A 13,201-nucleotide genomic window follows, 5' to 3' on the forward strand; every position below is an offset into this window, starting at 1 on the left:
ATCCTGAAAGACCAGCCCTTTGTCCTCTCTAAGCACCCAGACGCCTGTCAGAAGCACAGGCAGGATCTGTGGGGCCTCGTGAGTGTGAAGGACTTGGCACTACCTGTACTTGTGCATGCAAGTGCATGTTTGTCATCCCTGAGTAGCTGCAGCACCCTATGGCAGGGCCACGGCCCCATCCCTCTTCTGTCTCTTACCCAGACAGATTCAGCACAACACGGTGGGGGGCAGGCATTTCTTTCACAAGGGCAGGGTCCTTTGTAAAATGGAAGGAACCAGGTGACCAAGGTGGAGGGGGTCATCATGTCTCAGGCTGATGAGCAACATTTTCATGCGGAATTTGGGGGTCTTTGGTTGGCCCCAGGACTCTTTCCCCCTACTAGTGGACGTGCATATATTAGTGGGTATGAAATTTCCCAAGACATGGTTCAAATCCGGAAGAGTTTGGGCCTGTGCCCCCAGCACGACATTCTTTTTGACAACCTGACGGTGGTGGAACATCTCTACTTCTATGCGCAGGTGAGCCTATGGGTGATGGGGACATGAGGGTGCTAGGTGCTCTGCTGCTGATGTGTGGGTTCCAAGCCTGTCTGTGTGTCACTAGCCTCCTGGCAAGGCAAAGTCTGTTTCTAGGAGGTGCTCTGTAAAAACCAGAGTAAGGTAGTGGGCAAGCAGAGTGCTGCAACTGCAGGAGAAGTATCTCTTCCAGGGAGCTTTCCAGATGGGATTGGGTAACTTCTGCAGCACAGGTCTCATCTCTTGTCCCCTGCCATTTCAGTTGAAAGGCCTGTCTCAGCAGAAGTGCCCTGAGGAAGTCAAGCAGATGCTGCACATCCTCAATCTGGAGGACAAACGCAATTCACTGTGCAAGTTCCTGAGTGGGGGCATGAAACGCAAGCTGTCCATCGGCATCGCCCTCATAGCAGGCTCCAAGGTACAGGGCATTGGGGCCCAGCTTCCACCAACACAGTGGACAGACACAGGGCAGCAGGCCCAGAGGCCTCAGGCTCTGGAACTTGAACCAGCTCGGCAAATCCCTGGACTCCAGCTGTGGGGTGCCACCACACAGGTCTCCCATTGTCACCAGGTTGTGCCTGTACCCCCAGGTGCTGATGCTGGACGAGCCCACCTCAGGCATGGACGCCATCTCCAGGAGGGCCCTCTGGGACCTTCTTCAGCAGCAGAAGAGTGACCGTACCATCCTCCTGACCACCCACTTCATGGACGAGGCTGACCTGCTGGGGGACCGCATTGCCATCATGGCCAAGGGGGAGCTGCAGTGCTGTGGGTCATCACTGTTCCTCAAGCAGAAATATGGTGAGCAGTGGGTGGGGGTGCCCAGTCTCAATCCCAGGATAGAGGTCAGCAACACTGACTGCTGTGCCAAGAGGCACTGCCCACTGTTAGCCTTTAGGAGAGGACCTAAGACCAGCAGAGAGAGGCCTCCTCTCAACTTTGGTCACCCCAGTGGAGGGGCCTACGAGAATGAGGGAGGAGAGTGGGGCAGATTGCCTTGAGTGGTTGGGCTCCAGTTCATCTATAAGCAGGACGCCAAGGGGAAGTAGCATGTTGTCTGACATTACAGTTCCCAGAAAGGGCATGGCTTGTGGCACAGCCCAGACCAGTGGGTGAAGGTTTGGGTCAGGATCCAGGCCCCTTACTTTGCGGGGTGATTGTGGCCTCCCTTCTGGTTCAAGATGGTGCCATGTCCAGCCTCCCTCACACCAGGACACAACTCACTTCTACTGGCCTACCCATGGCCAGCACACAGCCCTCTGTGGCTAATACAGGCTGGAAGGGAAGCTGGAGTGGACACCTTCACACTGGGTGGCAGCATACCTAGCAAAAATACAGGAGTTTCCTTTTCAAGAAGTGGGGACGGTCTTGGGGGACCAGGAGCCATTTCTGGTTTGATAGTTTCGCCTGCTACTTCCTGCCTGGTGCCTAGTTAGCTGAGCCATTGCTCTTCTTGGGCTCAGTGTCCTTATGTCTGAGGAGGGACAAGGAAGTGCCATTTTCTGCCAAGCAACACTGGGCAAGAGTTGAGTAGGGATCTGAATGTGGCAGTATAGCTTGCAGCCCCTGCTGCTGCTCCTGCAGAGTCTTCTCCTGTGAGCTTTGCAGTAGTGTTCTAAACAAAACCCACAGGGCAGATGCTCTCGACACCCAGGCTCTTGCTCAGGTGGGTCTCTGTCTTGTAGCTGTACCCTCAGAAAGGCTCTAGCTTCCAGCAGGTACTCCTGGCTGCATTCAACATCCCAGGTCCCCAGCGACTCTCCCCAGCAAGAGTGTGGGAAGCAAGGTCCCAGGACATACAGGGGAGCCCTGAGATGATGTTCTGGCTCAGTTGCCTCTTTCTGCTCTGGCTCTCCAGCCTCTTTCCCATGAGCCTGCCTGGCATGAACCTAAGAGTCCACAGCAAGGGCAGGAAGTGCAGTATGGAGACAGTCACAGTTCTCACACTCAGCTCATGTGTTTCAGGCGCTGGCTATCACATGACGCTGGTAAAGGAGCCACACTGCAACCCTGAAGGCATCTCCCAGCTGGTGCACCACCATGTCCCCAATGCCACACTGGAAAGCAGTGTTGGGGCTGAGCTGTCCTTTATACTTCCCAAGGAGAGCACGCACAGGTATGCGTCCTAGAAATATGGGCACATGGTGTGCCTCTCAGGGGAAGTGCACTGGTGCAGAGTTAAGAAGGGAGCCCATGAGCCAGAAAGCTCCATGCTCAGTATTGCCCACCGTCCCTCTCTGGCTCAACCAATGGGCATCTCCCAGCCCCTGGCCTGCGGACAGTCAGCCCACGTGGAACCTGCTCACCTGCATGTCAGGTGCCAGGCTTCCTGGGTGGAGCTGAGGAGGAAGTGGTGCTTGGTGCCTGCCTCCTGTTCATACCCAGCCCGTGGCTCCTTCCTAACACAAGGTTCAACATGTGCAGCAGCAGCAGTGCTCAGATATATCATGGTGCTGAGAATGTGCATTTGCACACAAGTTATAAATGTACATAACTTCTCTGTCTCAAAATGTGAGGCCTGGACACCCGCCATGGCACTGTCACCAAGGGCAGATCTACCAGGGCCAGGGGAGAAAGCCAAGCTTTTCATTCACACTTGGTACTGGAATGGGTGGGTGGGTGAGTAGGTAGGTAGATTTTTTTATCATTGGGACATAGATTTTATTGTACACTTAGTCATAGATGTCTCTGTTAACTTTGAAAGTAAATGATTCCCTTCATCAGTACAGTTTGGCAGAGAAAATGCAGGGGACAACAGGATGTAGTTCAACAGAGAACCTTGATAACAAAAAGGCTTGGAATTATTCCTGGGGGACTGCACTCATAGGTTTCAAGGCTGCACAAGGTCCCCTTTCTCTTAGCCCCCTGGGATAACACTAGCAAGAGAGGGTTTTCTTCTGCAGCTGGATTGACTCCCAGGCCAAAGAGTCCCACAGAGGCAGGGGGGAGGCCTGTAGGAAGGCTCGACACAGGTGGGTGGGCTGGTCAGCAGAGGAGTGGACAGGAGTCCAGGGGACTCCTTGCATCAGCAGATATCACAGGTCTGAGGACATCAGCCAAGCCACCCACACCGAGTGAAAGACTTCTCTGAATAATGTCTGCCCAGAGTGGACTCAAAGGGATGTGACTACACATTCTGGTCAACTGCCATTTTGCTGCCTCACCCTCCCCAGGGCCCCTGCCACCATCTTGTGACCTGGGCAGGATTTATATCTTTTGGGTATAGTTTGGGGGCTTAAACCCAGGGTTTCATGCATGTGAGGCAAGCACTCTATCACTGAGCCACATCTCCAGCCCAGGGTCTATATCTTAAAAGTACAATTCATCATGCTATATGTTTGATTAAGTAATGTGAGTTGTTTGGCGCTGTGCTGGGGACAGAACCCAAGGCCTCACACATGCTAAGCAAGCATTCCATCACTGAGCTGCACACGGATCATTTGCTTTTATAGCTGCATGATGCTCCACGACTTGGGTTGATAATCTAACATGTGCTTCATCATCATGCACTCATGTTGTTCTCCAAAATATAAGCTAAGAATCATCCTCCTAGAAAACACTTGTCCAGATCTCCAGTGATTGTCCCACATCCCCCCACCCCAGTAGTGGGGTAGTTATTACCAATTTCCTTTTGGAAAGGATTTGACTTTGCTTCCCCAGAAGCAGGACAGGGGAGTGCATTATATGTCACCGACGCAGCACTTTTGTTTTTCTTTGCAGTGCTGGGGATGGAACCTGGGCTCTCAGGCAGGTCTCACACATGCTCTTTCACTGAGCTGCACCCCAGCCCTACAGCTGCATCTTTGAGTAGAATTTTTTCCCCAATATTTTTGTGTTGATGGGGCTGGGATTGTGGCTCAGTGGTAGAGCGCTCGAGTAGCACAGGCGGGACCCGGGTTCAATCCTCAGCACCACATAAAAATAAAGGCATTGTGTTGTGTCCATCTACACCTAAAAAATAAATAAATATTTTAAAAAATATATTTTTGTGTTGAATGATGAAGAAGCACATAGCCAACTGATTCACCTCTCTGAGGTTCCTGTCAGTAGGAGGTGAAATATTTCTAGGCCTGGTGGCTTTAAGAATTGCCTCAGCTGGGTGCCTTCTTACCCCTCCCCCATCCTACCTGGAGGCAATTATTTAGGAAAGAATTGCCTAGGAAGTCTCTGAGGAGCACCTCATCACTCTGGGTCTTTTTTCAGGTTTGAAAGTCTTTTCACTAAACTGGAAAATAAGCAGAAGGAATTGGGCATCGCCAGCTTCGGGGCCTCTGTCACCACCATGGAGGAAGTCTTCCTTCGGTCAGTAAGCACATGCTCCAGGTCTGGCATTGGGAGTGAGTTGGTTAAGGGACCTACATAAGGCAGTCAGTTTGATTCTGCTCTGGAGCCTGGCCCCTGAGTTGAGATGTGACTGATGTCAACTGAAGCAAAGAAGCTGCGGCTGATTCTGGAAGAACTGTTTGAACTTCTCCAGGGTCCCTCCCAGGAGACCACCCACACGGGGTCAGGCGTCAGGGAAGTGTGTAGCTGCTGAGGTCTTCTGGCTCAGGTCCTCCAGGATGCCTGGGTCTGCACCAAGCACCTGAGGTTTAGCTTTCAGACCCTCAGAACTGTGGGTGAGCAGCAAACCAGTGACATTTATCAGACATTTGATTGACAGGATTTTGCTAAATTGCCCAAGCTGACCTCAGACTCCTGCCTCAGCCTCCCAAATAACTGGGATTACAGGTGTACATTCCTATGCCCAACTTGTCAGACTTTTCTTGAATGCTTGTATGGCAAATATAGTACTAAAAACTCAAAATAAAAACCCATGAGTCCATTTTCCTCCTTGAGGAGCCCATGGCCTAGAAGAGGCAACAGAATAAGTGACCATAAATTGAGGCCACATGAGGAATGCTCTGTGAACATCTCTACTGGGAGGTGGGGGCAGCCGCAAAGGCCAGCATGGCCTCAGGGAAACCAGTGGGGAGAGGAGGTTCAGGAACTTGTGTACCCAGGACCAGACCTCTGAATCAGGGCAGGTGAGGGGGTAGGAAGGAAGAGGTTGCTCGCTAAACTGAGTCCAAAACCGCAGAGCAACTCTCCACGAGTCTTGGTGGATAAAGAAACCACAGACCAGGCTAGCACTGGCTGCACCTGGCGGTCAGGGACTGGGTTGCTCTCAGCAGCCACTTGTCTTGGCTTTCCTTTCTGGCCCAATTCACTCTGTCTCCTTGCTCACGTTCAACACATGACCCCACTTGGTCTCCCGCCATGTCCTCATGCCTCAGTTCCAGACCCCCCATCCTTGACAGTGGTCTCTCTGAGCCCCTAGTCTCAGGAAAAAAACAAGCAGAGGCTCTGCCCAGCATGCCCAAGACCCTCTGGTAGCCAGAGAGGCAGGCAGCCCACCTAGCAGCTCAGGAGGTAGATGTGAAGGTTTCTATTCAAAGGGAATACTAGAGAGGTGGCCACAGGTGTCTCTAACTTGAATCTGTGATGGGAGTCTTAAAAGACAAATGGACCTGGGACAATTGATGTAGGGGAGAGGCCTTTCCAAAAAAACTGAGTCCAAGTCCTTAGGGCCAGCTTGGGAGAAGGAAAGCAGGTGGGCAGATCTATGTAAAGGTTTCCAGAAGATGGCAGAAATAAGCTTGCTTAGGCCACACCAGAAAGCACCTCTTACCAGGCAGAGTGGCACACACCTGTAATCCCAGCAGCTTGGCAGGCTGGGCAGGAGGATCACAAGTTCAAAGCCAGCCTCAGCAATGTAGCAAGGCTCTAAGCAACTTAGTGAGACCCCCATCTAAAAATAAAAATAATAATAAACAGGCTGGGAATGTGGCTTGGTGGTTAAGCACCCCTGGGTTCAATCCCTAGTACCAAAAAAAAAAAAAAGTACCTCTTGTGCTCAGTAGTTTCAGTTGTATTTTCTGATCCAGGGAGCTGTTAGAGGGGATTTGTGTGTGTGTGTGTTTTTAATATATATATTTAGTTGTAGGTGAACACAATACCTTTATTTTATTTACTTTTTAAACAGTTTTTTCTAGTTGTAGATGGACACAATATCTTTATTTTACTTACTTATTTTTTTATGTGGTGCTGAAGATCGAATTCAGTGCCTCAACGCGTGCTAGGTGAGCGCTCTACCGGGCTACAACCCTAGCCTTCGAGGATTTGTTTTTAAATAACAACAGCTTTATGAAAATATAATTTACATAATATTTTAAAAGTTCACATTTTTGGCGTGGTGATACAGGGCTCTTACTGTATTCACAGTTTTGCAGTCATCACTATAATCAACTTGAAAACGTTTTTGTCATCCTCTACCCTGCAAAAATCCATATCTATTAGCAGTTGCTCCCCCACCCCCACCCCTGGAAAACAGTTCTGTTTTCTTTCTTTCTGGATTTGCCTGTTATGGGCATTTTATATAAATTTCACCATATAGCATGTGGTGTTTTTTGTCTCATCTTTCAATTAGCACATTGCTTCAAGGTCCATCCATGCTGTGGCCCATGTCAGAATGTCACTCCCTTTTTTGGTGCACAATGCTCCATCACACGGACAGACCAGGTGTTGTTGGCATATGTGTCCATTGAGGGACACGTAGATGGTGTCAGCCTCTGACTTTAGGAATCATGTGGCTGTGAACATGTTGTACATGAGTTCATGTTCTTACTCCTCATGGGCACATACCTAGGAGTGTGTGGTTATGTCTTGTTCCTCCATCCTGACGAGCATCAGTCCTTATTGAGAGCACTGCTGTCAGAAGCACTGAACCAAACATCCACCAGCTTCTTCAGCTTGTCCGTTCATTCATTCATCCCTGTGCCCATTCATCCTTCCATCTGTACCCAGCTGAGCAAGGCCCAGGTGGGGCACTGCCCCTGAGAAACATCCAGGCTCATGGGGAGACTGACCAAAGAACATTCCTAGCCAGGCCCTAATGGGGATGGCACCCATGAGCACTGATACCAAGGATCCTGAGAGCTGGGATAAGGGGGCCCTCAGACTCCAGTGTGGCCCAGCACAGCCTGACCTGGGATTGGCCCTCCTAGAGCACAGTTGTCCATCTCCCAGTCTCCCTGGGCAGTGAGTGCCCCTGGCTGCCTTGCCACAGTCCAGTGCTAGCTGTGTGATGAGCCCTCCCCAGGGCCACTGTCACTCCCCAAGCCCCTTCTATCCTCTTGAAAACCCTGGTTATAGATGCTAATTCTGGGCAGTCACAATGGCACACACTTGTAATCCCAGCAGATCAGAAGGCTGGGGCAGGATGATCTCAAGTTCAAGGCCAGTCTGGGCAACTTAGTGACACTCTGTATCAAAAATAAATTTTTTTAAGGGCTATAGGCATATCTTAGTGGTAGAGTGCCCCTGGGTTCAATCCCCAGTACTGCAGTCAATCAATCAATACATACATACATACATACATACATACATACTAATTAAATAAATAAATGCTAATTCTGGGCAGTGAGGCTGGAGAACAGGGGCCTATGGGAAGGATCTTCTTTGGCTGCATACAGATGATGGTCTGGAGATATTTCTTGATGAATCAGTGAATGAATTCCAGAGATATGAAATGATGGATGAATGAGTCAATGAACAAGCGAATGAATCTGAGATTGTTTTGCTTCAAAGCCTCTGACGGTGGCCCTCTTTCCTTGGCCCTTCCCTCGGTAGAACAGAAGTTTTTCTCCCCTACCCTAAAGCTGGATTGTGACCCAGGCCTATGTGTTCTGGCACAGGGTTGGAAAGTTGGTAGACACCAGCATGGACATCCAAGCCATCCAGCTCCCTGCCCTGCAGTACCAGCACGAGAGGCGGGCGAGCGACTGGGCTGTGGACAGCAATCTGTGTGGAGTGATGGACCCAACTGACGGCATCGGCACCCTCATTGAGGAGGAGCACACTGTGGTCAAGCTCAACACTGGGGTGAGCGCACTGGGCTGGGTCCATGTACTAGCCATCATGGGACAGTTGGGAGTCCCCTGGGCCCCTTGTTACGGTCATTGTCACAGGAGGGTCCTCAATGGCAGGTATAGGCTTCATAAAGGCCAGTGGAGGACAGAGGGCAGATCATGGCTTGGCAGGGAGAAGGGCAACTGGGAGCATTTTAATGGAGCAATTGAAGTGTCTTAATATTCTAACTTGGGCACTCACAGATAAGATGGAGTGTTTGCTTATAATATCAACAGTGCCCTGTGCCGAGCCAGCACTGTTGGCCTGGCTTTACCGCAACCTGGTGAGGTGAAGGGCAACCCTGTTCTCAATTTATAGACAGGAAACCAAGGACCAAGCAAAAGTTGAAAGGTTCCCACATGGATTGCTAGGGCCTAGGCCTGGATAGCCTGACTCCAAGCCCCTGAGGCTCTTTGCACTTAGGAGGGAATAAGGGCAGGTGAAGGAGGTGAGGTGGTCTGCTTACACATGAGCTATACCAGGGCCTCCTGTCCAGTGCCTTCAGAAGGGACCAGGGAAGGCAAGGACCCAAGGCCTGTCCCCAGTGCTCTATGATGAAATAGTGTCTTCCACGCCTCCTGGCTGTGCTGGGATCCTGAGAGCCCATGTGCAGAACTACAAGGACACATTCGCCTGTGCCCTCCGATACACCCTGTGGCCCCAGGGTGTCTAGGTCACTCCTGCTGTGGTTGCCTGAAAGCCCCCAGGCAGGTGCCACATCAGGGCAGTGCTACCAAGGGCTGGTTGGATCAGATTCCACCTCCTAGGTAGAGCCTACATCACCTGAACCCCTTCTGCCGTAGCTTGCCCTCCACTGCCAGCAGTTCTGGGCCATGTTCCTGAAAAAGGCCACATACAGCTGGCGGGAGTGGAAGATGGTAGCAGCCCAGGTCCTGGTCCCCTTGACCTGCGTCACCCTAGCCCTCTTGGCCATCAACTATTCCTCGGAGGTCTTCGATGATCCCAGCCTGAAGCTGAGCTTGAGCGAATACGGCAGAACTGTGGTGCCCTTCTCAGCTCCTGGCACTTCTCGACTGGATCAGCAGCTGTCGGAGCTCTTGAGAGACGTGCTGCAGGCCGAGAGGCAGGAGCCCCGCGAGGTGCTGGGTAAGAATGGTGGGGGCTAGAGCTGAGTGGTGCGGCTTCTGACTGCTGTAGTGCCAACATCTGGCGTGAATGGTCCCCGTGGATGTTTAGCAGTATCCCTGCCATTGTCCCCTATCTCGTCATGACAATCAGGAATGCCTTTAGACATCGAAGATGTCTGGTGGGCAGGAGAGCATGGCCATGAAGCAGAACTAGTTCCATGGACACCTGAGACATAGGCACCTCAGTAGAGTAGACCAGGTCAGGTGATCATTTTCTGCAGCTGTTTTTCAGGACCATTACAAACAAAATGCAAAACCATTTTGAGTTTCTAGCATCCATAGCTGGATGTCACCCTGGGCTTAAAACAACCATGCTCTGGTTAAGCAGAATGTGCTGGAAGGCTTTGTCATCTTATCACTCCCTCCTTTATCCTGATCAGCAGTACTGAGGTTCAGTAGATGGAGTCATGACAAAATCTTGGCAGAAACAAGATTCTCCTTAGAAGAAGGTTGACTTGTGTCGGCAGTGGGGAGTGAGTGGCACTGCAGAGAGCACAGCTGGCAGGGAGGAGCCCCTGCATCCCAAGGTCCCAGCTCAGTTGTGCCCATGGTTGGGTCCCTGATGAGCAGCACAGAGATGGCAAGTGGGCACCCCCACCTGTCCCTGCCCTGCATCTCCCAACACTGCCACTGCTCCCCAGGTGACCTGGAGGAGTTCCTGGTTTTCAGGGCATCAGTAGAAGGAGGCGGCTTTAATGAGCGGTGCCTGGTAGCAACATCCTTCAGAGATGTGGGAGAGCGGACGGTGGTCACCGCCTTATTCAACAACCAGGCCTACCACTCCCCAGCCACCGCCCTGGCCATCGTGGACAACCTTCTATTCAAGCTGCTGTGTGGCCCTCGGGCCTCCATCGTGGTCTCCAACTACCCCCAGCCCCGGAGTGCCCTACAGGCTGCCAAGGACCAGTTCAATGAGTATGTGGGGCCCACCCTACCCTGTCTGGAGCCTGGAGCTGGGAGCCCCTCTCCAGGACCAGCCACCTGGGGCTCTGCCAGAAATTGCTGATAGACAGAGTTGAGTTTCTGCCCTGCAGACACTGTTGCTGCTTCTTGGCTGGGGGACCCTGACTCTGTACCCTTTTACATTCACCTTTCCCATAGCTGAAAAATCAGCCCAGGACACCCATCTCACACACATGACTTCTGAGTGCTCATTGGGCAGCTCTGCCTTTTGGTAACAGTAGGGCTGTCAGCAGCCATGGGCGGGAGCCAGGGTTGTGCAGGAAGCACTGGGAAATGGTTTCTGCCTGTCTGTTGGACTCCAGACTCGGAGGCCCAAAGGTCAGGCTGAGGGGTTCAGGCTTATTATAGTGACTGTGGACCAGGCAGGAGGGTGTTGTTCTAACAGCTTTAGGAATACCACCCACTCAGGTACAGTGCACTTATAGAGCACAGCTGGACCATTGTGTATTCACAGAGGTACACACCTTCACCTCAATGTAACTTTTTGTGTGAGGTGCTGGGGATTGAACCCAGGGCCTCATGCACATGCCAGGTAAGCACTCTACCAGTAAGCCACATCCCCAGCCTCAACATAATCTTATTGAGCATCTTTCCCTTAAGAAAAAAAAACAACCAGGACTGGGAATATGGCTTAAGGTAGAACTATTGCCTGGCATGTGCATGAGGCCCTGGGTTCAATCCCTAGTACCAAAAACAAGAAAAAAAATTTTTTTTCATGCTTTGTCAGGCGTGGTGGTGCATGCCTATAATCTCAGCAACTTGGGAGGCTGGGGCAATAATCACAAGTAAGGTAGCCTGGGCAACCTGGCAGGACCCTGTCTCAAAATTTTAAAAAAGGGCTGGGATGTAGCTCAGTGGTGGAGCACTTATCTAGCATACCTGATAACCTGGATTCAATCCTTTGTACCAAAAAAGGAAACGTACTCAATAGCAGGTGCTTGCCATTCTCCCCAATCCAGCCCCTGGTAATTGCCCATCTGCTTTGTCTTTATGGAGTTGCACTTTTGGGACATTTCTTGGGAGTGAAGTCACACAGTACATGATCCTTTGTGTCTGTATGCTTTTGTTCAGGTGTTTTTAAGATTTCCTCCAGATTCTGGCATCAATGCTTATTCTGTCCCAGCCCCATTCATTGAGATGTTCAGAAGGTTTTTAAGCAATAGAGTAATGCTGTCAGAGCCTGTTTCTGGAAGACGTAGACCAGATCTAGAACCCAGAGTGCACTGGGAGCAGGGTTATTTGGCTATGGCAGTGATTCAGGACCCAACAGCAGACCTGGGGCAGAACACCAAGTGCAGTGCATAGGGTTCCCAGGAGACAGTGACAGATGGTACAAGGACAGGTAACACAGGAACTTGGGGAAGGACCTGGAGCCTGCCCTCTGCTAGGCCAGGATATCCAGAGGAGGAGCTGTCCTTGGCGGGGGTGGTGGATTTTCCTGCTGCTGACCCCCTCAGCTCTATGGTACTCCTGACTGCTCTGAGTAGTTTGACTCCTGCACTGCATGCTTGGATGGTGATGACCAACAGCCTGATCTTTCCTGCTATCTATACATGCTGTGCTCTGTCCTCCCCAGGGGCCGAAAGGGGTTCGACATTGCCCTCAATTTGCTATTTGCCATGGCATTCCTGGCCAGCACCTTTTCCATCCTGGCAGTCAGTGAGAGGGCCGTCCAGGCCAAGCATGTCCAGTTTGTGAGCGGTGTCCATGTGGCTACTTTCTGGTTCTCTGCTCTGCTATGGGACCTCATCTCCTTCTTGGTCCCTGCTCTGCTACTGTTGGTGAGTACTGGACAATGCCAGACCCTGCCCTGCAGACCACAGGGAGCTCACTGGGGACGTCTGTTGTAGAACAAGAATCAGTGGAAAAGTCCAGCTGGTGGCTCAGCCCTGACTCCAGGAGGACAGGGATGGTACCTACCTGTTGCCTCTCTGTTTTCCCAGCCCTTGCCCACTCTTGGGTAGGCAGGGCCTGGAGCTAGCTCTTCTGGTTCCAGCTCCATCAGTCAAGGGGAGAAGAGGAAACTGCTGGTCAGAGAGGTTGCCAGGGCTAAGAGCTGTCGAGGGGCCAAGGACTGAGGGCTGGGTGATTTGGCAGGACCTAAGGACCATCAGATGCTCCCTTCAGTCCCCTTCCCCACTTCTGGGAGCCACCTGCTGGCCTGTGCTGAGCAGCCTCATCCATGTCACTGCAGGTGGTGTTCAGAGCCTTCGATGTTCACGCCTTCACACGGGATGGACACATGGCTGACGTGCTGCTGCTGCTTATGCTCTACGGCTGGGCCATCATCCCCTTTATGTACCTCATGAGCTTCTTCTTCTCGGGCGCATCCACCGCCTACACCAGGCTGACCATCTTCAACATTCTGTCAGGCATCGCCACCTTCCTAGTGGTCACCATCATGCGCATCCCAGGTGGGGGCATGAGAACCACCTGCACCTCCTGGCCCCCATGGAGCTGCCCTGACAGCCACAGTGGTGGGAGGGTTCTGCAGCACCCCCAGGGGCTGTCCCAGCACCTACAAGGTCCTGCAACCTGGGACCTGCCTTTCCCTTCCTGGGTCTATCTTCAGGCAGCTATGGTATATCCTCCAGTGCTAATTGGTCTATATCTCCTCACTGTAG

At 51.7% G+C, this 13,201-nt stretch overlaps 1 protein-coding gene across 7 annotated transcripts in view; it reads left to right on the forward strand.

Moving 5' to 3' along the window:
• Positions 1-13,201, forward strand: part of LOC308651922 (phospholipid-transporting ATPase ABCA3) — a 51,284-nt gene that overhangs the window by 30,515 nt on the left and 7,568 nt on the right. For all 7 annotated transcript variants that reach the window (XM_081299505.1, XM_081299500.1, XM_081299501.1 and 4 more), the window contains 10 exons: positions 365-519; positions 779-934; positions 1,107-1,317; positions 2,482-2,632; positions 4,720-4,818; positions 8,253-8,439; positions 9,270-9,573; positions 10,256-10,529; positions 12,154-12,358; positions 12,772-12,991. In XM_081299505.1, the coding sequence (XP_081155631.1) occupies positions 365-519; positions 779-934; positions 1,107-1,317; positions 2,482-2,632; positions 4,720-4,818; positions 8,253-8,439; positions 9,270-9,573; positions 10,256-10,529; positions 12,154-12,358; positions 12,772-12,991 (1,962 nt within the window). The remainder of the gene's footprint in view (positions 1-364; positions 520-778; positions 935-1,106; positions 1,318-2,481; positions 2,633-4,719; positions 4,819-8,252; positions 8,440-9,269; positions 9,574-10,255; positions 10,530-12,153; positions 12,359-12,771; positions 12,992-13,201) is intronic.

This window comes from Spermophilus citellus, assembly GCF_964194105.1.
Source record: "Spermophilus citellus genome assembly, chromosome: 6".
NCBI classification, from domain to species: Eukaryota; Metazoa; Chordata; class Mammalia; order Rodentia; family Sciuridae; genus Spermophilus; species Spermophilus citellus.